General features: G+C 42.0%; 1 protein-coding gene across 4 annotated transcripts in view; it reads right to left on the bottom strand.

Annotated features, from left to right (window-relative positions):
* The window catches only part of WWP1 (WW domain containing E3 ubiquitin protein ligase 1), a 280,186-nt gene that overhangs the window by 30,732 nt on the left and 222,739 nt on the right, over positions 1–26,715 (bottom strand). For all 4 annotated transcript variants that reach the window (XM_073631909.1, XM_073631908.1, XM_073631910.1 and 1 more), the window contains 5 exons: positions 18,003–18,098; positions 13,093–13,267; positions 10,557–10,611; positions 10,078–10,162; positions 5,491–5,619 (listed from right to left, as the gene is read on the bottom strand). In XM_073631909.1, coding sequence (XP_073488010.1) covers positions 5,491–5,619; positions 10,078–10,162; positions 10,557–10,611; positions 13,093–13,267; positions 18,003–18,098 — 540 coding nt within the window. The remainder of the gene's footprint in view (positions 1–5,490; positions 5,620–10,077; positions 10,163–10,556; positions 10,612–13,092; positions 13,268–18,002; positions 18,099–26,715) is intronic.

Here is a 26,715-nt window from a genome sequence, read left to right as displayed (position 1 = left end):
ATCCTTCACCGTGCAACCACCCCCAATACACAGATCCTTCACCGTGCAACCACCCCCAATACACAGATCCTTCACCGTGCAACCACCCCCAATACACAGATCCTTCACCGTGCAACCACCCCCAATACACAGATCCTTCACCGTGCAACCACAGCCAATAGACAGATCCTTCACCGTGCAACCACCCCCAATACACAGATCCTTCACCGTGCAACCACCCCCAATACACAGATCCTTCACCGTGCAACCACCCCCAATACACAGATCCTTCACCGTGCAACCACCCCCAATACACAGATCCTTCACCGTGCAACCACCCCCAATACACAGATCCTTCACCGTGCAACCACCAATACACAGATCCTTCACTGTGCAACCACCCCCAAGACACAGGACCTTCACTGTGCAATAGGTGCAAGTACACAGTTCCTTTACTGACCAGCCAGCACAGGTATACAGATCTTTCAATTAGTAAAGCGACACTAAACTCTGGAGGGAAAAAAAAATGTCTTCTACTCCCTGTCTTCAAATTCCTTTTTTCAAGTTGTGATCTGATCTGACTTCCTTATTAGTGATTGGCTATGTTCACTCTCCACGATCGCACTGTATGCAGGAACGTAGCCACCCTCTCTTGCTTGTGCATGAGAGAATAGGAACTATGGGATTTGCAGCGTGCATAGAGCAGTGCACAATTGCAAGTAACATGCACTGCTCATTCCAAACAAATGGAAGCCACGGGAAGAAGAGAGGTCTGGAGTTTAACTGGTGACATTACAAGGAGGCAGGAAAACCAGAAGGCATAATGAATCTCCCTCACAGCAAATGCAGCACAAAGTTGAACACGGTAACTTGTGTGGCTAAAAACTCCCTACTATAGTCCCTGGAAGAAAAAATAAACCTGTGATATTTGAATAGAGAAATCTAAAGCTCGGTACACACTGCACGTTTTTCATTCAACCCAGCGGGTTAAACAAAACACTGACAGATCGCTGTACCAACACAAATGATGTTGGTGTGGTGATTTCCCCCCACTGTGCTATGGTATTCTGACAGGGGGACTCCACCTTCCCCCACCAGAATACACTGAGCAGCAGTCGCAGCCATTGGCTGAAAGCGCTATTTGGATGTTGGTTTTCCGGCATGTCCCTTCGATAACACAGCGATCATTAAACCAGCTTCTGTTAGACGGACTGCTGTACACACTGACAGGACAGTGTGTACTCAGCTTTAGTGACACAAATGCTTGTTAAAAGGAAATCCTCAGGTCTTAATATCTAAAGTATGCTAATTTCAAACCAATTTCCAAAATAACATTTAAACACTCCTGATCTGGCTTCTATAAAGGTATGCAGGATACATCTGTGCTAGCCGCAACAGAGCTGCATGCCCATTCATTCACTGTGAATGTTACAGAAAAACAATCAGTAAAGGTGAGCAGAAGCCTACAAGAACACTTGCAGCTTTACATCACAAATCAGCTGCAAGGTACAGTGTAGTCCAGATGACCTTTCACTGCAAAACACACAAACAACTCCCTTGTGTCAGTCAAGGTTGTTTCAAGGCCTGACTCTTACACCATGGGATTAAGCAAATAATTACCCAAAGGTAGACTTTCTCCTTGGAGCGAACATAGGTCATTACACACACCATACTAATATAACTTCCAATTCTTAAGGGGGTACTCCTAGGCAGCTCCATTACCAAAGTAAACACAGAAACGAATCTAAGAGACATTTACATTAGAATGGTGAGCGAAATTCATCTATGTCACTGCTGATGCAAATCTATATTTTACAGGGTAACATTACAGGATGCACCCTTCAAATCATTCTGGGCACAGCAGCAGCTTTATCCTTGGAGATTCACTCTCTGTCTCTACGACAGTAGTAACAGAGGAGGAGGGGGATAAGGTAATTCTCTAACTGATATAGTTGTATGTGTAATCTAAATTTTAGCTATTTAGGACAGCAAAAAGGCCATTTGATCTGCATGGTTACCAACATTTTTCTCTCACTACAGCAGGGGTTCTCCACCTTTTAAAGAGCGAGGGCCACTTAAGTGACTTGGTAACAAGTTGAAGACCACAATAAACTATGGCATTTTACCAGTCCCCAAACCATACATATAAATAAGCCCTTACTGTCCTGGGCCCCCTATAAGGATGCTTGCATACTGATGCACTGCAGTTTACAAGCACCGTGGGTGCAGTGCAGAGTACCCGTGGCTTTCATCCAGGTGAGCTGCACTAAGCCATAAAGTTCTATTACATCTTGTGGCTGCGTTTAGAAGTTATGGTGCACCAAACCCACAGGATAGAATAGAGGTCTATGGCTCAATGCAGCTAACCCGCTGGAAAGCCATAGGTGCACTGCATTGCACTCGCAGATCAGTGTGAAAGCAGCCTAAAAACCTTTTTTTTTTTATACAGGTGCATCTCATAAGATTAGAATATCATCAAAAAGGTAATGTATTTCAGTAATTCAATACAAAAAGTGAAACTCATATTTTATATAGATGCGTTACACACGAACAGATATTTTTCAAGCATCTTTCTTTTCATTTTGAGGATTCTGGCTTACAGCTAGTGAAAACCCAACATTCAGTATCTCAGAAAATCTGATTACATAAGACAAAAAAAGGGGGGATTTTTAAAACAGAAATGTTGGCCTACTGAAAAGTATGTCCATGTACAGTATAGTATGCACTGACTTGCAATAAAACACAGTGGGCCAACACCAGCAGATGACATGGCTTCCCAAATCATCATGGACTGTGGAAAATTTTGCATTTCATTTGGAAATCAAGGTCCCAGAGTCTGGAGAAAGAGTGGAGAGACACAGAATCAAAGCTGCAGGAGGTCCAGTGTGAAGTTTCCACAGTCAGTGATGATTTGGGGAGCCATGTCATCTACTGGTGTTGGTCCACTGTGTTATATCAAGTCCAAAGTCAGCACAGCCCTCCAACAGGAAATTCTACAGCACTTCATGCTTCCCTCTGCTGACCAGCTTAATGGAGATGCTGATTTCATTTTCCAGCAGGACTTGGCACCTGCCCACACTGCCAAAAGTACCAATACCTGGTTTAATGATCATGGCTTGATTGACCAGCAAACTTGCCTGACCTAAACCCCAAAGAGAAACTGTGGGGTATTGTCAAGAAGAAGATGAGAGACACCAGACCCAACAATGCAGATGAGCTGAAGGCCGCTATCAAAACTATCAAAGCAGCCTAGGCTTCCATAACACCTCAGCGTGCATACGTTACTGTACATGGACATACTTTTCAGTAAGCCAACATTTCTTTATTAAAAATCCCTTTATTTTATTGGTTTTATGTAATATTAAAATTTTCTGAGATGATGGATTTTGGGTTTTCACTAGCTGTAAGCCATAATCATCAAAATAAAAAGATGCTTGAAATATATCACTCTGTGTGTAACGCATCTATATAAAATATAGGAATTTCACTTTTTGAATTGAATTACTGAAATAAATTAAACTTTTTGATGATTTTCTAATTTTATGAGATGAACCTGTTATGCCCCGTACACACGGTCGGATTTTCCGATGGAAAATGTGTGATAGGACCTTGTTGTCGGAAATTCTGACCGTGTGTAGGCTCCATCACACATTTTCCATCTGAATTTCCGACACACAAAGTTTGAGGGCGTGCTATAAAATTTTCCGACAACAAAATCCGTTGTCAGAAATTCCGATCGTGTGTACACAAATCCAACGCACAAAGTGCCACGTATGCTCAGAATAAATTAAGAGACGAAAGCTATTGGCTACTGCTCCATTTATAGTCCTGACGTACGTGTTTTACGTCACCACATTTAGAACGATCGGATTTTCCGACAACTTTGTGTGACCGTGTGTATGCAAGACAAGTTTGAGCCAACATCCGTCGGAAAAAAATCCATGGATTTTGTTGTCGGAATGTCCGATCAATGTCCGACCGTGTGTACAGGGCATAAGTGTCCATCTCCCCATTGCTAAAGCTCAGTGTATGTGATGTTTAATACACTGACGGTTTCTTCTTCCAGCCTCTGCTGGCATCGCTCTTCAGGATGCTAGAAAGCTCCTAGGCAAAGTGCACTTGGTATCACTCTGCTTAAGACAGGAGCCAGGGCTACAGAGGATGCATCAGCTTATGTGACTCCTGCTCCTTCAATGGCCACCTGCTTCCTCTGCCGCCGGCTCCATGCACTCTGATGATCTGGGTTGGTGGGTCAACAACACATTGATCACCATCTGGGCTTGCCGACCCGCCATCTCAGAGCATGTGCAGACGCTTTACTGGTTTGAGGTCATGGGCTACATCCGAGGGCTCTGCAGGCCATGGGTTGGGCACCCCTGCACCACAGTTTTCTTGAGGAAATATTGTGTAATATAAAAATATGCAACACCCACCATTTTATTCTCTAGGGGCTTGGTTTAAAAAAAATATAAAATGTTTGGGGGTTCTAAGTAGTTTTCTAGCAAAAACAAATGCTGATTTTTAAATGTAGAAGAGGTATGTCAGATTTGACCCAGACTGGTTAAAGGGAAATTAAAAATGCGCTGGAATAATTTTATGTGCAAGTTTTAAAACTGATGTTGTATATAATTACTTATATAAAATTGCCAACCAATGCTGTGAATTTGGCAATAACTGCAGTTCCCTTTACTTCATGTATGGAGATACTGCAAGGAGAAAGCAACTCACATGATACCCTACCCTACACAATCTCTGATATGAATGCAGAAAGGTAATGTGCAAGACTACTAATAAAAACAAACTCTCTATATCTCTAGTTGGAGATAGCAAAGCAAACCCCATTCACACTGTTACATATCCCACAGAGCAGGAGAAAAGCGAACAGAACAGCCTGCCCCATTACACACTGAGCACTGTATGTAGACTCTAAAACAATGAAATACACTAGAAAGGTCTTTACAAAGCTATACATATAAGTTTTTCCAATGCAGGGTAAGTGACAACATTGGTGTGAAATGAAGCAACAGACTGAATGAGCTAAAGAAAAATAAAATGTAATTTAGACAGAAAAGAGATATACATATATTATGTATATTCTTCACAGAAAAAAATATCATGGGAAAGCTGGTTTCTTTTTCTTGTAAGTAACTACAGTCAGGAAGATTGTGAGCATGTTTTTTACAGAAACCTTCTTCAACAAGCACAGCCACTTTTGTGTCACTCTGCATTTTGTCTGCTTCATCACAGGAAGGAATTGTATGGAATTTCAGCCTGGTCACAGCAGAGAGTACACTGCATGCAAAGCTCAGGGTGAGCCAAAATGCACAATGAATATGTACTGGCTGTTGCATTGGGACAAAGACCATCTATGGGAAAGAGCTGAAAAACCGTCAATGCCAAAAACGCACACATGTATCCTTCTAACTTTTGTCTTAATTAAAGGATTTGACAATAACTGTATTCCACTCCTGGAGCTGAATGGGACAGGTGAACATGCTTGCCATTACTTACACTGAAGACTTTCCAGTCCGAGGATCATTGAAAGTGGTGGTCTTTGTGTTGTGATCTACAAAATACTTTACTCCCTCTCTTGTGTAGCGGATTTCCCAGCCCTCTGGCAAAGGATCCTCATTTTGTAAACTGTGGGAAGGGAGCAACCATTAATAGGTGGCCTTTCTTAATACAGAAATCTATTTTACAGTAACATGTAAACAGAGCATAGTACATAACAGTGACATTCCTAGTGACACTCGGAGCGATCCTTGGGAAATCAAATCATCTGCATAAGGTTATGTTGAAATATTAAAAATTAATTTTTAATACTGGCAAAGACATCAAAAAAATGATTGCAGAGAGAAAAGAATCTTTTGTTATAGAGAAAACTTGCTGGTGCCTAGGCATTCCGGCCCAAAGTATATTTTTGCCTATATTCTTGTATAAATTTATTTCTGCAAAATTTTGATCACTGTGTTGGGCTTAAAGTGTTATTAAACCCACAACAGTAAAATCAGTCTGTATATGCAGTAAAGTATGCTTGTTATACTCACTGTGGAACCTAAGGGGTTAATCCCCTGCATTGTGTAAAAAGGCTGTTGTGATTCTGTCTTCTCTGATCCTCTCAGTCTTCCACTGTCCCCAAACCATCTCCTGATAGAAGAGAGGCTAGGGGACAAGCTGCACAAGCTCAGTTTTGTGTGTGTGTTTTGTGTTAAATAATGATTTTATAAATCACTGAGTAATTAAAGAGATCTGAGATCATGCAGAAGGATTTGCACAACTACAACTTGTTTCTACTACAGCATTTATGCTCTATTGGTCTGGAATAAGGCATCACAGGACTTGTCAGTTGTGCAACCTGGATATGTTAAATCTGAAGTGTCCAACAAAATGATGCTTGAAATTCAGTTATCCAAAAAAATAATGGGTCAAAGGTACCGTATGAAGACCGGATGAACTGAAAACTGATGCTATTCAAAGTAACTATATAAAATGGTGATTTCATGATCCAGGTCACACACAAAACAGTAAGAAGGGCCAGGTGTTGATATTGGAAACAATGCTGGGAAAATTAAGTCTTTACAAAGCTAATGGGTTAGACATGGGACACTGCTCATAATTTTACTGCACGCATATGGTCTGACTTCTGTGCAAAAATTCACCAACAGGCAGAGTTACTGGTAAACTCTATAACTTTGGGGGAACATTCATGTAGTTAGCATAAAAAAAGGTTTTCAGTTCATCTTTTTACTTAAAGGAAAAAAACAACAAATATTAAAGGCATGCAATACTGCATCGTGCACCAATATTAATTCTTGAATTTACTCAGTGACTGGGTTCAACATGCCTAAAAGGCAGCACTCTTTAGTGTCCCCTCAGATGAGACCCCTGAACACTTACGTGATCTAATATTTTATATCCTTCTGGTTGCTAAAATGCCCATTGCCTGAGCGCGGAAATCCCAAGCGATAAACGAAACTGTCACTAAAAATAAAATATTGTGGATCATGCTCCATGAAAAAATGACCAGCATTTTGAAGGACAAAATTTGAGATGGTTTGGAACCCCTGGTATTAGATATTTGCAGTCAACAATATAAAAAGGTAGGCACTGAGGGAGCTGGGTAGGAGAGGATCGAAAGGAGCACTTTTCTCTCGACCTTACCTTTATACTTTTTCTCTGTTCCCACCTCTTCCTACACTACATGCAGGACCGGTAGGTCTATCTGACTCTATACTGCTCTGACCGTCAAAGGAGTTTTTGGCCTCTTAGACACACCAGGTTCTATCATATACACTTTCATATTCTCAACGGTGGTAGGTCTTAGATTTAATCACTTCTTTCTCATTTTTGTTATGGTGTCCATATACCCTTGTCCAACTCCCCACCCCCCTTAAATTAGCACAAAGGTGTCCAATTTATACAACCAACAATTAAACTGATCATGCAGGTTAAACTCTGTATAAGAGCTTATACAGTATCTCACAAAAGTGAGTACACCTCTCACATTTTTGTAAATATTTTATTATACCTTTTCATGTGACAACACTGAAGAAATGACACTTTGCTACGAAGTAAAGTAGTGAGTGTACAGCTTGTATAACAGTGTAAATTTGATGTCCCCTCAAAATACCTCAACACGCAGCCATTAATGTCTAAACCGCTGTCAAACAAAAGTGAGTACACCCCTAAGAGTAAATGTCCAAATTGGGCCCAAAGTTTCAATATTTTGTGTGGCCACCATTATTTTCCAGCACCGCCTTAACCCTCTTGGGCATGGAGTTCACCAGAGCTTCACAGGTTACCACTGGAGTCCTCTTCCACTCCTCCATGATGACATCACGGAGCTGGTGGATGTTCGAGACCTTTCGCTCCTACACCTCCCGTTTGAGAATGCCCCACAGATGCGCAATAGGGTTTATGTCTGGAGACATGCTTGGCCAGTCCATTACCTTTACCCTCAGCTTTAGCAAGGCAGTGGTCATCTTGGAGGTGTGTTTGGGGTTGTTATGTTGGAATACTGCCCTGCGGCCCAGTCTCTGAAGGGAGGGGATCATGCTCTGCTTCAGTATGTCACAGTACATGTTGGCATTCATGGTTCCCTCAATGAACTGTAGCTCCCCAGTGCCGGCAGCACTCATGCGGCCCCAGACCATGACACTCCCACCACCATGCTTGACTGTAGGCAAGACACACTTGTCTTTTCTACTTCCCACCTGGTTGCCACCACACACATTTGACACCATCTGAACCAAATAAGTTTATCTTGGCCTCATCAGACCACAGGACATGGTTCCAGTAATCCATGTCCTTAGTCTGCTTGTCTTCAGCAAACTGTTCGCGGGCTTTATTGTGCATCATCTCTAGAAGAGGTTTCCTTCTTGGGAAGACAGACCAATTTGATGCAGTGTGCGGCGTATGGTCTAAACACTGACAGGCTGACCCTCCCACCCATTCAACTTCTGCAGCAATGCTGGTAGCACTCTTATGTCTATTTCCCAAAGACAACATCTTGATATGACACTGAGCATGTGCACGCAACTTCTTTGGTCGACCATGGCGAGGCCTATTCTAAATGGAACTTGTCATGTTAAACGGCTGTATGGTCTTGGCCACCATGCTGCAGCTCAGTTTCAGGGTCTTGGCAATCTTCTTATAGCCTAGGACATCTTTATGTAGAACAACAATTCTTTTTTTCAGATCCTCAGAGTTCCTTGCCATGAGGTGCCATGTTGAACTTCCAGTGACCATTCTGAGAGAGTGAGAGCGATAACATCAAATTTAACACACCTGCTCCCCATTCACACCTGAGACCTTGTATCACTAATGAGTCACATGACACCGGGGAGGGAAAAGGACTAATTGGGCCCAATTTGAACATTTTCACTTAGGGGTGTACTCACTTTTGTTTGAGAGCAATTTAGACATTAATGGCTGCGTGTTGAGGTATTTTGAGGGGGCAGCAAATTTACACTGTTATACAAGCTGTACACTCTCACTACTTGTAATTACTACTTGTGTAATTTCTTCAGTGTTGTCACATTAAAAGATATAATAAAATATTTACAAAAATGTGAGGGGTGTACTCACTTTTGTGAGATACTGTAACTGTTAAAGATTGTATCTTGTCCTTAGGTCCTGACAGTCATTTATGTATGGTCCTTTGGATTTCTGAAAACCATCCGTATACACGTTTATGTACATGTTTGTACTTCGCTGGGGGTTTGTACTGGCCGGTCTCCTGACAGCGTCATCTCTGACGAAACGTGTTGGTGGTTACTTCATCACGCACGCATCCCGACCATAGCGTCGTAACTCGGTACGGTTACTCAGCCTGCTGTTTTGGAAGCTAATGCCTGTACCCACCGTGCACAGTTTTGTACTTTGCAACTATATGTGTTTTATTTTTTTTTATGTATAGTGCCATTTTTGACTGTACTGTGGTACTCTTTTACTCAGTTTTATTAAATATGGGTTTTTAACATACTACACTATGGGTTTGCTGTACTATTATTTTTTGTCTAATCTATAATGCCGCGGAGCATTATTGTGTGTAACTGTGTTTTACCTTCTTGGATTCTAAGAAGATAGTCTTCTCATTTTTTCACTTATTTTATTCTATTTGTCACCTTTTATGGATTGAATGGATGTTTATATGTCACATGTGTTTTGAAAGAGATTATATACTTTTATTAATATTGAATTATTCACATGTTAAATATGGAGATTTAGCACAGCTTTCCTTTATTTATATTTATGTTTAGCATTTGGTGTCACGATTGCATGAGTGGCGGCTTTATCTTACGATTTTGACTTGCAGATATTTTAGGATTTTGTGCTTGCACTTTGTTTAAAAACGTAATAAAAACTACTGAAATAGAAACTGTTATTTCTTGCTTCAGGAATGTCATTCCTACCTGCAACCTCCCTAAACCATTTACTAGATGAATATGATTCTAGAATGGCTCGAGCCTATAAGTGCAGGGAATTATGGGAAATGTCAATGCTCAGTAAATAAATGGGTGCACTGCTTTTCTGGATCTGTGGTGAAATGAAGCAAAGTAATGAATAAAGTAAAAGACACAAATGGCAAATAATTACCCTTGTGTCCGAGGATCTTCCCACTGAGTTGTTTTCGTGTTGTGATTTACAAAATATACCCTATCTGTGGAGTCTACTCTTCTTTCTGGAAAACAAATATACAAGTTAAGTCGTTTTAAAAAATCTAACAAAAAAAGTGTAAAAATTATTAAAACTTGTAGTAAGCCATAGCAACGAATCACAGACTGTGAATAGCGTCTGAAACAAGTATGCTATCACCGAAGTCAGAACCCATAATACAAATATTTGGAAATGATGATCAGCACAACGGTCAAAGAACTAACATTTTTTTTTTTTAGAGGAAGCTTAATGGGTAAGCCATTGGATTTCTCTCATGACAGCTTTGCAGTAACAGCTAATTTTTGATCAGCAGCTATAATTTACACATCAATATTGTTCTTTGCAATGCCAGGATAAGCCATCTTCCACAAGTCCTTGCTTCTATAATATTGATTTATACCACTATAATATTCTCTTACCCCAGCCTGGTGGTAAAGGTCCTAGTGGATCATTTTCCGCTGATAACATGGAAGCCTAGAATGCAACATTTTACATGTTACCACATGTATTACTGGTGACTGTCTTTAAACATTTCCTTAAGAATAGATAACTTAAAAAAAAAGAAAAGAAAACACTTAGTGCAACCCAATCACATGTATTGCAATACAGTTGTACCTCCTAGCTAGGGGAGTCCTCATAAGTTGCAAAACATGTTGTTGTATGTACCTATTCATTACAATATGTGCTCTCAGTGCACAGCCACGCATGAAAAACAAACACCTGACCTCTTTTTACCCAATGCATTGCAATGCAGCTCAGGCGTTTGCATGCTTTGCAATGTGTTGCGGGTCATGTGCAGTGCTTGATGCGTGCATGCGCCCATAAGGAATAAACAGGCACATCCCCAAAATGCACGTGCACATGTGTGTAACACACCCACCTAAATGTGAACAAAGCTCTAAAGTATGATTTTTGGAAGAAACAAAAAATCTACAATCAAAAGATATATTGTATTAATTAAAAAAAAAAAAAAGACGATTCATTAAATGCATTTTACATTTGTCTTTATTTTGGCCCTCTGTGATCCCCTGCACAGCATAAAGGTCACTAGAAAAGGGAGGGTCAACACTGAGTCAGTCAAGCTCTCCAGCCTTGCAAAATTCTTGCAATTATAAGTGCCTTAAATGACAGTTTCTTTTTACCAACCGGCCTTTTGTGGCTGGAGAGGATAACTCCACTCTATGAGGCTGCATGTGACAATATCTAAAGAGATCTAGAGGAACTGTCTTTTTATGGCTCCGCCTCTTTCTTCTATTCCTCTAAACAAAAGCCCTTTTAGGGGAGATGAAGGAGTTGGTTCTGCACTATGACAAAACATTTGACATACATATATTCCATTTGTGTGTTTAGTTGTTTGCCTGTTCAGCTTTAAAGTATATATTACCCTAAATGCCCCGTCGGTGTCAGTGGGAGGAATAGCGCCCCATCGCTGGTGTCAGCGGGAGGAATAGCGCCCCATCGCTGGTGTCAGCGGGAGGAATAGCGCCCCATCGTTGGTGTCAGCGGGAGGAATAGCGCCCCATCGTTGGTGTCAGCGGGAGGAATAGCGCCCCATCGTTGGTGTCAGCGGGAGGAATAGCGCCCCATCGTTGGTGTCAGCGGGAGGAATAGCGCCCCATCGTTGGTGTCAGCGGGAGGAATAGCGCCCCATCGTTGGTGTCAGCGGGAGGAATAGCGCCCCATCGTTGGTGTCAGCGGGAGGAATAGCGCCCCATCGTTGGTGTCAGCGGGAGGAATAGCGCCCCATCGTTGGTGTCAGCGGGAGGAATTGGGGACTGCCGTTTTAAACTGACCACTCAGCATACAGAAGCTGAACTGTGCTTGTGGTCAGTTTTCATCTTTTAGCTGGCCATTCAGAGGTACAGGACACTGTGCAGAAACACAGGATTCCTGCATTGGGTAGTTTGTTTAGCCGCCACTCCCCCAACCATTTACAGCCTACTTCTGGTGCACACCGCCTCCCAATTACTGTCTGTCTCTTGAAATTACACCTCTGCTTAATTACAGCCTGCATCCTGCCTCAGGATGAACAGAAGATGAAATAAACATGTCTGACAGTGTCCTGTAACCCCTCCCCCCACTACCAGAAACAAGAGATACATGGTCGCATGACAGAACTTTTTAACCCTTTAAAAAAGGTAAGAAATATCATTTCTGAAACTAAACCAAATCAGTTATGGCGCCTGTATAGTTATAACTATTAGAAAGTGTCTAACCTTGCATGGAGGCTACTCTTGCTGACCTTCTGAAAAGACTAGTTTTTCCTGAATGCAGACCAGTACAGTCAAAGTAAAGCCAGAACTCCTAATCTGTATATCTGTTAAGTGACTTAGAAAGTCTCTCTATAGACAGACCATTGCTTCTGAACAGAGAGCAAGTAGTGTTCTCAACAGCATGCTGTTATGGCTGTTTTCTAAAGAAAACAAATGATGACTTTGCACACCTTTTGTTTTGATGCAACTGAACGTATTTAGCAGATTTAAAGCAAAAGTTTACCTAGACAATAATTGGTTTTGATCCGATTCCTAGTGCTAACTATTCAACTTACCTCTGAAATACTCACACATAGGTCATGAGTGCTCATTAAAACATATCACACCTATTTCGTATGTCAGTGCTGTGGTTGTAATTATGCAACACACAACATGCTCTAGTCGCTAGTTATCAAGCTACAGGATCGCTTTAGCAGTCCTAGAAGCATAATGTTGATCACAGATTGGATTTAATGTAGTTATACTAGTAAAAGATTGCATCAGGCTGCATTGAATTGATGCACTTTGTACATCATCATTGTTCTTTGCGGCACTTTCTTGATTAAGCCGGTTTCTGTGGCTAACAGAATAAAAGCAGCATTTCCTGCAGTTATAACTTCCTAGGAATATAACCACTGAAAAGCCAAAAACATTCCATCAAACTGCAGTGTACACAGATAACTCGTTAGGAGACCTAACACACCGAATAGAGGTATCGCTGGTTGAACTGCTGCATAGCTCCCTGGAGTTGATTTCGTTGTGATTGCCACTGCTCAAAGTTCCGCACAGACTCCATGGTAGGCCGCTGCCATGTCGTAGTTCTAGTGTTGTGGTCAACATAGTAAACCCTTCCACGGTCATCAACCCGTCTTTCCCATCTGTAAGAAGAAAAGTTGAAAGCGGTTATTTAGTAAGCAGATCTTAAACTCCAAACAGATCTCGCCATATTTCTTGGTGTTAAGCCAGGTATTGATTGCCTGCAGCATCTTTGCTGCTCTCCGTGACTCTGCTTGCCCAGCTCTACATCTTTGACCAAAAAAAGGCTCAGATTTTCAGCCCAGTTACTGGTGTCACCTGTACAATTGTGTTTTATATTTACTCCTGAGAATCCACTAGAGCTTGTAGTCAAGTGAGGCATCGTCTTTCCTGTAGTAGATTTACCCCATAAAGGTAACTACTACAACTTCAACTAAAAAGGAAAAATCTTTGCATGACGTTCTATATTAAAAACGCAAAAACCTGAAATTGTAGGAAACAAATAATGCATGCATACCTGAAAAACTTGTGTCACGTTTTGCTTTATCCATATTTTAAATCTCAAATCACAGCAAAAGACTGTAGTTAATGTAGACTGGAGGTATGGAAAGTCTATGACCACTGAGCTATGCAGCCAGCAGAGATCAAACCAAAAGTATCAGATTCCTGGGGGTCCTACATCAGCTAGAAATGTTATTGAGAAAGCTACAAGAAACACAGTTTTGCAGATTTGCATGTACATGCTATTTTTTAATTTGCAATGTCAGTTTTGCATTAAATATATAACCACACATTGAGTATACGTGGTCCATCGGTGTCATTAGCTACTAGAAAGTGGCACGGCCAAATGGAGGTAATATGGATAAAAAATAAAAGATATTAATCATATTTGATGGAAAACATCATAGCAATTGTTTAAAATACATGAATTTAGCAATTTAAACTTTCTTCTTCTTTGGGTTTAGATCTATTTCATGACTTTCATGAAACATTCATTGGCGATGAATTAATCACTGCGATTTAAAAAGACCTGCACCTGGAAGGCTCACCTGCTTTGTAACTATGCACAAATTGAGAGACACTGTGGACTTTTAAGCTTCATTCACACTAGGGCGACTCCGAATCACACGATTTCCAGTGCGACTTTGATCTGACTTTACACTCATTTGATGTAAATTGCATCAAAAGTCACACCAAAGTAGTGCAGGCATGTTTTCAAAATCGCTGTGACTTTAAGTTGCACCGATCTAAACGGGTGCCATTGAAAAGAATGGCTTTCAACTTGTCACGTCCCACTTCGCATGACAAGTTGCACAAGTGTGAATGGAGCCTCGGTGCTCAAGGATAAACTAAAAATGTTTTTACAATTTTATAAACAAAAGTCATATAAGTCCCTTTCACACTGACTCCACCAGTGGATCCGCCCACACAGCAAGGGATCTCTCTGTTGATCCCTGCTGAGCAGGCGGAGCAGCCGTGGAAGCGGACACAGTAGAATGGAAACGGACCACCTGTTTATTTACAACCGACGGCTAGCAGATCAAATCACCCAAACAGATGGCAAACAGATGACGAACGGATCCACATCTGTCAGTTTTTAGCAGACAGGATCAGATCGGGTGTTAGTGGGAGTCAACGGACACATGTCCGTTGACATCCACAGTTCAATTGAGAGTAATGGATGGTATGATCGGGTCCGCCTGTCAGTGGATAGGTCCGTCAGTGTGAAGGAGACAATTATCTACAATAGTGCTGGCAAAAACAAAAGGTGAAAGCTGCACTCAAGGTAAAACATAAAAATGTACAGTGTGGTGAAATCTAAGCAGCCTGCATCGAGATCTAGTCTCCAAATCCCACCATAGATAATAATACAAAAGAGATGCGGCACTAAAACATAATTAAAAGCTATAAAATGAATTAATAATCAATAACAGTAGTGCAAGATAAATATAAACAATATCATACATTAATGTCCCGAAAAATAATTGAAGACAAGTAATTGAATAGATAAATGAATAGAGTCCAAAACCAAAAGGAAGTCCATGATAAATTAGGAAAAAAGTGCCAGAAAGGGCCACAACAAAGATGAGGATGCAGTGGGGGAAATCATCTGTGGTTCCTCACACCCGAGGTGGAATATCAGATATGCTTACCAGATCCCGTTGACCGCTATTACAGCGTTCAAAAACGGCACAGGGAAAATTTGGGGCTCCCCACAACCTCAGCTTAATGGTACCGATAAGCGACAGATGATATCTCAGGATTCAAAGAGAAAAGGAACAATCCATCGTGTGATACAGTCTGCACAATCGTTTTATTAAAAAAGGAATTGCACTTACAAAGCATCCATGAAGTGATCAGCATATCGCGTACAAATAACAGGGAGGAGCCTACGACGTCACCACGTCCGTTCTTGTGTAGGGCTGTATACGAACTAGGAAGGCGGAGGCAGCAGACGGAGACGCTGACTGTTATTTGTACGCGATATGCTGATCACTTCATGGATGCTTTGTAAGTGCAATTCCTTTTTTAATAAAACGATTGTGCAGACTGTATCACACGATGGATTGTTCCTTTTCTCTTTGAATCCTGAGATATCATCTGTCGCTTATCGGTACCATTAAGCTGAGGTTGTGGGGAACCCCAAATTTTCCCTGTGCCGTTTTTGACCGCTGTAATAGCGGTCAACGGGATCTGGTAAGCATATCTGATATTCCACCTCGGGTGTGAGGAACCACAGAAGATTTCCCCCACTGCATCCTCATCTTTGTTGTGGCCCTTTCTGGCACTTTTTTCCTAATTTATCACGGACTTCCTTTTGGTTTTGGACTCTATTCATTTATCTATTCAATTACTTGTCTTCAATTATTTTTCGGGACATTAATGTATGATATTGTTTATATTTATCTTGCACTACTGTTATTGATTATTAATTCATTTTATAGCTTTTAATTATGTTTTAGCGCCGCATCTCTTTTGTATTATTAATTATCTACAATAGATCTTCATTTGTAATGTCCCAATTGGCTCCTGCTGCTGTCAATCAAATCCAGTGACATGGGAGCGGGGGGTGGGGCCGAGTCCCGGTGTCTGTAGCAAGGGACGCAGCAGCGGGACTTGGGAACGAGCCTGCGTGGGTGCCCCCAGGGAAAGCAGCCTGGAGTGGCGGCGGGGGGGAACCCAGAAGAAGGGGATTGGGGCTGCTATGTGCAAAAAGATTGCACAGAGCAGGCAAGTATAGAAAGGTTTTTTTTTTTTTTTTTTTTTTTTTTAAACTAGGGTTTACAACTCCTTTAAGTCCACAGTCTCTCTTCCTTTCTATAAATTTACAGAGGATGTGCTTTGATATCAGCCAGACTGCTTTTTAAAATATATACTTTATAAAGATGCCCCTAAGGCCCCTTTTACATGGGTGCCTCCGCTAGGAGGAACCCCACTGAGCAGACAGATGACAGGTCTGTGTCCGTTCCGCTATGCAGAGCAGACACTGACAGTCCCGCTCTCCTCTATGGGGCAATCGGATGGAAATGGACCGCCTGTCCATTACCATACGATCCGTTGGACAAATGGAGAATAGGACCACAATCTGTCCGTTTTTGCCTGTCAGGATCGGATCAGATGGTGGCAGGTGTCAGTGGACATGTGTCCGCTGACATCCGCCACTCCATAGAAGAGACTGGAGGGTCCGATTAGGTCCGCCTGAAAAACTGACAGGTGAACCTGATCAAACAGCCCGTGTGAAAGGGGCCTAAGTATCAAAGTAAGAAAAAAATTTCTGTGCAGGAAAGAACAAGAAGCATCATTTATAAGGCTCCATTCACATGGGTGTACCAATATGTATACCCATACAAGGACCATCTTCATCCATGCAATCAGTGACAGGAGGCAGGCTGCACAGATCTTTAAGTGCAACTGTACATTCATGCAGGCCATTGAAAGGATCAGAAAGCAGTCTGTCTGCATTCTGATCAGTGTACAGTCAGGGATGCTGGTCATTGACTTCAACAAGCTGCCTGCACAAAGACGCTTAAGAACTGCTATTGCAAAAACGTTGAAAAACTCACTGCAAAGCTACGGATGTTTTTAGAACGTTATTTTAACGTCCAGTGTGCATGAGGCCTAAGAAGCAATGTTTTTCTACACGGCCTCATGCTCACTGGACGTTTTTACAGCAGCTGTTTTTGGCTGTAGACGTTTTTTCCTACAGTCATAAACTCTCCATCATGTTATCCTATGTGTCCATTCACACATAGGCTGTTATAAGCAGTTTTGGGCAGTGGCGTTTTTGAGCAGTAAAAAAAAAAACCCAAAACTTTTTCAGCTGTAAAAATGCTCTAACGCTGATAAACGTCGCTAAACGCTCAAAAACATCACTCACCAGCGTTTTTTTAATGTTTCTGATCCATTGAAAAAAAAATTTTTTTTTTTTTTTTTTTTTTGAAGAAAAAAAATTAACACGCTAACGCGGAAAAAGCGATAAAAACCGCTATTGTAAAACCGTTGAAAAAAAAAAAATCGAAAAACTCACTGCAAAGCTACTGACATTTTTATAACTTTATTTTAACGTCCAGTGTACATGAGGCCTAATGTTGTCTGCTCGGTAACAGGTGAACTGTTGCACACAGTGTGCCCACAATCAATCATCAGCTAGCTGTGATGTGCTGTAGAAAAAAAAGTACTGAAGGCAGGTGTATGTAATAACATGCCTACTGCAAACCACTATAGAAGTACATTAACTTTGCATAAAAAGGGAGCTATATGAAATCTTGTAGAACATATAATTTAATGGGAAATAAGACTTCATCTTTGGCAGATCAATATTTATGGTATAACATGTTAGTCAGAGGTCTACATTACCCAGGAGGTAAAGGCTGTGGCCTCTCCCACGTCGTCGTTCTTGTGTTGTGATCAACGTAATATGTTCTACCATGAGGGTCCTTCCTCTGTTCCCATCTAAAAACAAACAACCAGTTAATGCAGTTAAGCGATTATATAACTGCTGTGGTCTGTAAAAGGGGGTAAACAATAAATACGAATAGAATGAATTAATGTGACTGGTTGCTCTGAAGAACACAGATGCTCGCAGACATTTTTATACACTTATCCTTTTATGAAGAAGCACACCCTGATATAATTTCAGACATAAAGCTGAACCCCAGGCAAAGAGATATATATCTTTATCTATCTATCTTTTAGTTCTATGGTTATTAAAAAAAAATTATATTATAATATAAATATATATATATATATATATATATATATATATATATATATATATATATATATATACACACACACACACATATACACGCAATTGTAAATGTAGTAAGTGCATAAAACTTTTAGATCACCCTTCTATAGTTCCATGTAAAGCAACATTAGGAAGGGCCAGCATTAGAATTCAGATAAGCTGGACAGTAATATACTGCTAGTGAGCTTGCTGACAAGAGGAGAGGGCAGGAGGATGTCATCAGTGTTGTGCTTCTCCATTGTTGGGACGACATCATCAGTAATCTTCTTCTCCACTGTCTTCTTTAAGTCAAGCGTGTGTCCAGGTCCTGCTGTACCTGCAGAAGAGGTCCCAGACCTGGCTATGCTCTCCGGCAAGTGTTCCTGGATCAAAAAACTGGCTGCAGATAATTACAAATCCTTTAGCAGGTGGTGAGAGTGCTCCCATAAGTTTGTTCTGTGTATGTTAGCTATATGCCTGGAATTCACCTTAAAAGGGCACTTGTCAGGACATAAAAATGACTAATATGTTTATGATAGTGCTAGCTACTGGGCGGCCATCCTTTTCTTTACTACGGGCATCAATCTGACATAATTGTTCAGGTCATGTGTCCCAACACATTACCAGCTACCTGCTTGTTCCAGATCAGTGACCCGCTACGTAAAGCTACAAGAATAGGGTGGACAGCCACAGAGATTATTGCTTCATAAACAAGTCACCAATAATATTTCCCACATTTTTTTTTAGACAGGTTCTCTTTAATGCACCCAGAGATATAAGTCAATGATCCCTTTATTCAACTGTCTTTGACTAGGTGCCTATGCTTAAGGTTAGTAACAGACAGGCTGACCGAACGGGAAACATCAGGTGTACTGGATTTGTATTGGCTGATTAATATTGTTCTCCACAAGACCAGGTCAAAACCAAAGCCGACATCACGTTTTGCAGAAACCAGAATTAGAGAACAAGTCTGGGAAACAATTGCCTGATCCTGAAAATCCCAAAAAATGTAGCAGAACGAGCATCAACAGGAAAGGAGGCAACCTGATCCTTCAGACCATAAGCATGAATAATTTTGTATTTGAAGATGTTGAAACGGGATCCATTTTGGAACAAAAAGGGAATCAGTGTTTCTGAAAGAAGCAGTGGCTGAGGGGCAGACTTGTACAGTTTGAATCACAACCAGAAAATGAAGGAAAATTTACATTTGATGACCCAGAGCCGGACCAAGGGACCGGGGAAAAATGTCCTGGTCACGGTGAAAGGCAGAGACAACCTTAGGTAAGAAGAAAGCCCTGAGTCTCAACATTACCTTGCTCTGTGCAAGAAGGAGACTATTGGTCCCAATTGGTTGAAATGGCAGCTTCTAAGAAAAAGCCAGGTTGAGATAACTCTGGGTCATGGGGGACTAACTTTTGATAGTGCTGATTGCCAGATGCTGGTCAAGGAACACAAGGATTTGTCCCACGATGAAGCTTCTGGGATGAAACCCCCTAAATTTCCACCAAGTGAAGTAAACTTTCAGTTTTTGATGAACGATCTGGAAAGCCAGGTGGTCCTAGGCCTGAGCACGATAGGAATCACATTCTCAGAGATGTTCCTGTCCAATGGAACTTGACTTCAACAGCCAGGCTAGTTAAAAGCAAGCAACCAAGAATCTGGAAGGTAAATTGGTCCTGGGGAGCAATCTGGTAGGGCCCATAGTGCATCTGCTAGCCTTACCAGATCAGCGTACCACATCTGCCTGGACCAATCCAGAACCATGAGGCTCACTGGAATGCCTTTCATCTCAAATCTGGGGAGAAAGGGTGGAAGAATTTTCAGGGAAGGAAAGAAATAGATTAGCGTGTACTGATCTCACAGAGCTACCAGAGTATCCATTTCTATCAGAGGATTCCTGCATCTGCATACAAACCTGTCCAGCTTGTTATTAAACCTGGAGGTCCACATTCAGCATCCATCACTTATGACACAGGTCTGGAACACCTCCGGTTGTAAAGGCCACTCTTCCAGTTCAGGAGGAAATCTGTTTGAACTGTCTACACCTGGAATGAACATGGTTTACAAGGCTGGAATGTGCAGTTCTGCTGAGGACAGGTTCTGTTCTACCTCTCTTGCTGCAGCAGGACTCCAGTTTCTTCCCTGATGATTGCTGTAAGCCAGTGCTATGGCATTGTCCGACTGAATCTGGATCAGATGGTCCAATGCTGAAGGGGCAGCCAAATCACCTGAAGCTCCAAGATCAGGAAATTAGATTCCTCCAGCGACCAAGTTCCTTTGGCAAGGTGCTCAGGACTACTCTTCCCCACATCCTGTTTTTCCCTCCAGACAGGGTTTCCAACCACCTAACAGTTGGGTCCCTAAAAGGAGCTGTATCTTTTGCCAGAACAGTAGTCACCTTATTAAGTCGAGATATGGTCAGGAGTTGACAGATGGAACAGACCACTTCTCAAGAACTTCCACAAAGAGGTATATGCTGAGCAAGCTTCACCCAATTGCATCCAGGAAGCCTTCGCAGGTAAGAGAGTAGAGGACAAGAAGACTTCATGCACCATAATAGGCGTGCTGCAAGCAGCCCCAAACTTGTTGGTAGAATGTGGGACTGTTCCTCCTGTGTCTAGAATCAGACACGTTGTGTCCACTAAGCAGTTTTGCAAACCACAGGCTCAGGGTAAGAGGCAAGGCTTCAAGTACTCAATAAATCCAGACAACTGGTAGCAGGCAAGGGTCAGTGACTGGAGGTGACGAATGTCACTGTAGGTAGACAGTAGGAACGGTTTGAAGATCAAGGTTCTATGTGCTTCTTTGCAACAAACGCAGCATCAGGGAGATGCTACCTCTACGCTGTATGGTGGGACAGAGAACAAAGTGCAGTTGCATGTGATAATCTACAAGAGCTGAAGACATCCATCCTCCGAGGTCTGTAGGAAAAAAAAACAGAGGCATGCTGGTAGTAAGAGGGGTTATACCCTTGACCGGGCTACAGTTTTCTGTTTGCCAGTGTCCAATCCTCCTCTGGGAAGCAGGATAACCAAAAGGTTAAAGAATTTCAGTGTCCCTATGGATTTCAAGAAAAGTACAGTACATGCAAAGATTTGTCATCCACTGAGGGACAGAAGACTTTTAGGTTATACTTCTGCCTACAGGAGAAATGGATAATGGCAAACCGAAAAAAACTGTAGACCAGCCCATGATAACCCCGCCTGCTACCAACATACCTTCATTTTTTGCTATTGTTTTAAGCTAGCCTTCCTTCACTTAGCTATGCTGAGAAAAGTCTAAACCACTTTTTAGACTTCCTGTGTCTCTCAATGGACAAGAAACTAAAATCATTGTCCTAAACCACTAAACAGCACATCAGGAAAATTGGCCCATGTTTTAGGCAATTTAATGAATATGTTACTCCAACATTTCATATTCCTCTTATGCGCCTGCTGTACCATGTGTATGCAAAAGTATCTTAATAAATTTGTATTGATTCCTTTGTGAGAAATACCCGGTGTTTCTGCCAGTTCCTCTGCTTTCATATTAAAAGTGACCACACTAGGCATGGTAGCGCAGCGTGGTCTTATGCACTTACATCGTTCGACAACTATATACCTGTAACCTGAAAGAAGACACTGTTCGAAGTGCGCAAGAGGTATCCCGGCTTTGGGATATGCACAGAGGCATCAAGCACAACAATGAAGCACAACAATGAACAATGATCCCCTCCGGGTTAAAATTTTGGGTATACTACAGAGTATATCATGCAACAAAAGTTCACATGATGTACAGAAGGTCAGCCACTATATGGTTTTTAACTAGGTTTATTTTTTTATGATGAAAAAAACGATGGTTACTTACCGATAATGGTGTTTCTACGAAACCTTCCAGAATGGCAACAAAATGAGAGATGATAGGCTCCTCCCTACAGGAAACACAATCAAATCACAGCTGTTTATAAGGCCCCACCTTACCCCTTGTCCCTCAGTAGTTGTAAAGTAATACTCCCAACCATCTCACAAGGGTTATTCCAACATTTAGGCACTTACCACCTAGTGTTTACATACTCCTCCACCCATAACAGGGCGGGAGGTAGGCCTGCCGTCCTGGAAGGTTTCGCAGAAACACCGTTATCGGTAAGTAACCATTGGTTTTCTTACTTCACCTTCCAGGGCGGCAACACATGAGAGGATAATAAAGAAATCCACAGGCCTACCTTAAGGTGGGACCACTGTCTGTAACACTTTTCGACCGAAGGCTAGGTCTTGCTGCGATAGGACCTCCACTCAGTAGTGCTTCAGGAATGTGTTCTGACTGGACCAGGTGGCTGCGCTACAAATTTTCTCCCAGGAGGCATCTGCTTTTTTGGCCCAGGAGATTGCTAGGGCTCTAATTGAGTGTGCTTTCAACTTTTCTGGTGCAGGTATGCCTGAGCTTTCGTAAGCTATAGTAATGGCTTGCCTAATCCACCTAGAGACTGAAGATTTTGAAGCTTGGAGTCCCTTTCTAGGTCCAGAGAAGAGGATTAAAAGATGATTAGATCTCCAAATTTTTTTACCCTCTGTAGATAAGTAAGGAGGTATCTCCTGACATCTAAACAATTAAATTTCTTTTCTCCTTCATTCTTAGGGTTCTCGCAAAAGAATGGTAATGTTATTACCGGAGTCCTATGGAAAGCTGGAGACACCTTAGGCAGATATAATGGATCTGGCTTGAGGATGATTCTATCTAGTAGGATCAGCAAAAAGGGTTCTTTAATGGAAAGACCCTGCAAGTCCCCTACCCTCCTAGCAGTAGTAATTGCTAGGAGAAAGGCTAGTTTTATGGTCAAAAACTTAAATTAAACTTCTTCTAAAGGTTCAAAAGGGTGTCTAGATAATGCCTCTAGAACCCTCGTCGGGTCCCAGGGTGGAAACCTATCATTCTTGACAGGGGTAAGTCCTATCCCTGGCTACCAAAAATATTTTAATGAAAGGTTCCTTCGCTAATCTAGCGTCAAGAAAATATGAAAGTGCTGCCACTTGTACTCGAAGAGTGTTGACAGCCACACCCTTCTCTACCCCATCCTGGAGAAATTCCAGGATTACTGGAATAGAAGTGGAACCTATTTGTTTTCGTTTACACCAAGAACAAAAAACTTTCCAAACCTTAAAATAAATTTTTCTTGTCACCGGCTTCCTGCTTAAGAGGAGAGTGTCTATCACTCTGTCTGAGCAACCTTTGCTCTTAAGGATCTGGCGCTCACTAACCAGGCTGTCAGATGAAAGAATCCCATTCTGGGGTGCAGCACTGGCCCCTACGAGAGAAGGTCCAGAATGTCCGGGAGCTTCCAGGGAGGCACTACTGAAAGTGCCTTTAAGGTCGCAAACCAAGCCCTTCTTGGACACCATAGGGCCACTAGAGGGACACAGCCTGAAACCTGGCTGAGTTTCTGAATGGAGAATATAGAATCGCACTAAACATATTAAAAATATATAAAGTGAAAGTGCTCTCATGCACCGATCAGATGACAAAAGAGGTCATATAACTGAATTTGTATGGCCATATAGTGAACAACAAAAGTATACAAATTATAAATTAACAAACACCTAAACAGTTTGTGTATAAAAAGTGTAAAAAAAGTCCAAAAATTATCAAAATTGATGGGCCAGATAAATTGGCCAGAGGAAGAGAAGGAGTTTGAAATGAAATGAGGAGTGTTGGAATGTTATGAGGGTCGTTGGGTGTTTCTGGAGATAATACCATCACCCCCAATACATCGAGGACAGTTGATGTACCCGATATGCTCTGGAGGGCTCATTATACACAGGCTTCCCTTGATCCTCTAATGGGGGATCACAGGCTTCCGGTAAGCAGTAACCCCTTATATTCTGGTGGTGGATTTCTGCACTAGTCCTTTATTCAAATGTGAAGATTGCACTATTTATGGATGGACACCAATCATTATTTCAGTTCACGGGTGCAATTGTTGTGTGGGCCTTTTGGATACTAATTTATCTGGCCCATCAATTTTGATAATTTTTGGACTTTTTTTTTTTTTTTTTTTTTTTTTTTTTTTACACACAAACTGTTTAGGTGTTTGTTAATTTATAATTTGTATACTTTTGTTGTTCACTATATGGCCATACAAATTCAGTTATATGACCTCTTTTGTCATCTGATCAGTGCAAGAGAGCACTTTCACTTTATATATTTTTCATACGTTTAGCACAATTCTATATTTTCCAATTTGATTACTGTATTTATGTTGTGCAGGAGAATTGCTGCTGGTATTGCACTTAACCATTAGGATTTGGTATATGGTTTTTAATTTTTTGACCTTAGCGCAGTTTGTTTTTTCTTTTTTTTGAGTTTCTGAATGGGCGGAATTCAGTGCCAGAGGTGGGAAAGCGTAAGCCAACTGGAAGGTCCAGTTTTGTGCTAGAGCATCCAAGCCCTCTGACTCTCTTTCCAGAGAGAGAGAGAAAAGAACTTCTTTACTTTCCTGTTCTTTTGATTGGCAAAGAGGTCTATCTCTGGGCAGCCAAACTTTTGAACTAGTACTCAAAGCACTTTCGGGTTCAGTTCCCATTCTCCCTGTCTGACAGGTTGGAGACTGAGGAAGTCTGCTTCCTGGTTGTCTGTGCCCCTTATGTGGACCGCTGACAAGGAGACTACCCTGTGTTAGGCCCAGGTCAAGATCTTCTTCGCTAAGGCTAGAAGGGTTTGGGACCTGGTTCCTCCCTGATGGTTCAGATAAGCTATGGTTGTAGCATTGTCTGAACAGACCAGCACTTTTCCTGTGACCGTCTCTTCAAAGGCTTTCAGGGCTTCGCCCACCACTCTGAGCTCCCTGGGATTGGAAGAGGATCTGGCTACTTCCCTCTGCCAGGAGCCCTGGGCTTTGGCTTTCCCTAGATGATCTCCCCATCCCTGGGCACTTGCATCTGTGGTGACCTTTAGTGGATCCCACTGACCCCAGGATCTGCCTTTTTCCAAATTGCCTGGGACTGACCACCACACCAGGGAGGATTTTAACTGACGAGTAATAATTAGGCTTTCATCTAGGGATTCATTCTTTTTGTCCCAAGAGGAAAGATGGAAGGATTGCAGATCCCTTGAGTGCAGTTGTACCAAGACAGCTGCTGAAAAATGTTGGCTGACATGAAACCCAGGACCCAGAGGATCTCCCTCCTGGAGCACACAGGGGTTCCTATCAGCCTTTTGACGGCTGAGACAACCTTTTCCACCTTTTCTCTTGGTAAAAAAAGCTTTTGAGCCCGAGAGTCCACCCGGAAACCCAGGTAGGTCTGGACCTGAGCTAGTTCCAGGGAGGATTTTTCCAAGTTTACCAACCAGCACAGTCTTTTCACCTTCTGGGTGTCTGTTTCCACCTGAGCGGTTGATGGACCAGAAATGAGCAAGTCTTCCAGGTAGGGTATCAGTGAGATCCCCTGGAGGTGGAGATGGGCCATCGCTTCTGCTAGAATCTTTGTGAAGATTCTTGGACTTGCCACTAGTCCAAAAGCAAGTGCCTTGAAATGCCAGTGGAAAACTCCTTCCTGGGAGACTACCGCAAATCTCAGGAAAGCCTGGTGTTCTGGGCCTCCCCGAGATCCAGGGTAGTCATAAAGACATCCTTCAGTAGGTTTTTCCGCACTGAGTAAATACTCTCCATGGAAATCCTTTTGTATTCTAAGAATTTGTTTAAGTTCCTGAGATTTATAAGGCAATACTTCCCTGAAGGCTTGGGTACCACAAAAATGTGAGCGTAAAAGCGATGGTAAAGCTGGCTTTTTGGGACCGGAACTACCACCTGTTTTACTAGTTCTTGAATCCCGTCTAATAGGGCTTTCTTTTTTAATGCATTCTTGGGAAGATGCGTTAACAAGATCATAGGTGGGGGCTCTGATGAGAATTCTAGGCGGTAGCCTTCCCTGAGCAGACTGATGTAAGGACTGTCTGAAATCTCTTCCCACTGAGGAATGAAATGAGACAGTCTGCCCCCTACCCTGATTCCGGCGTCACTTGGAATCTTGGAATTGTGTTTTGGCCTGGAGAGGAAAAGAGCAAATTACCTTTTGCCTGCCTCTACTATAACCCCACCTTCTGCTGGGTTCCTTCTTGGACCTTTGCTGATTTTGTCTTGAGAGGCCTCGAAAAAAAAATTCTGTACTTTCCCGTTTGGGTTTGACAGGAAATTTCTTCTCTTTTTCTGAGGACCTAGACAAAGCATCATCAAGGCCTGAGCCAAATAAAGATCCTTCGAAAGGCAAGCCACACAGTTTGGCCTTAGAGGTAAGGTCACCTTCCCATGCTTTAACCCAAATGGCCCTCCTGGCTGAGTTAATCAGTGCTCCAGTTTTGGCAGAAGCC

This window comes from Aquarana catesbeiana, linkage group LG05, assembly GCF_042186555.1.
Source record: "Aquarana catesbeiana isolate 2022-GZ linkage group LG05, ASM4218655v1, whole genome shotgun sequence".
Classification (NCBI taxonomy): domain Eukaryota; kingdom Metazoa; phylum Chordata; class Amphibia; order Anura; family Ranidae; genus Aquarana; species Aquarana catesbeiana.
This window is presented reverse-complemented; position numbering and strand designations above follow the sequence as displayed.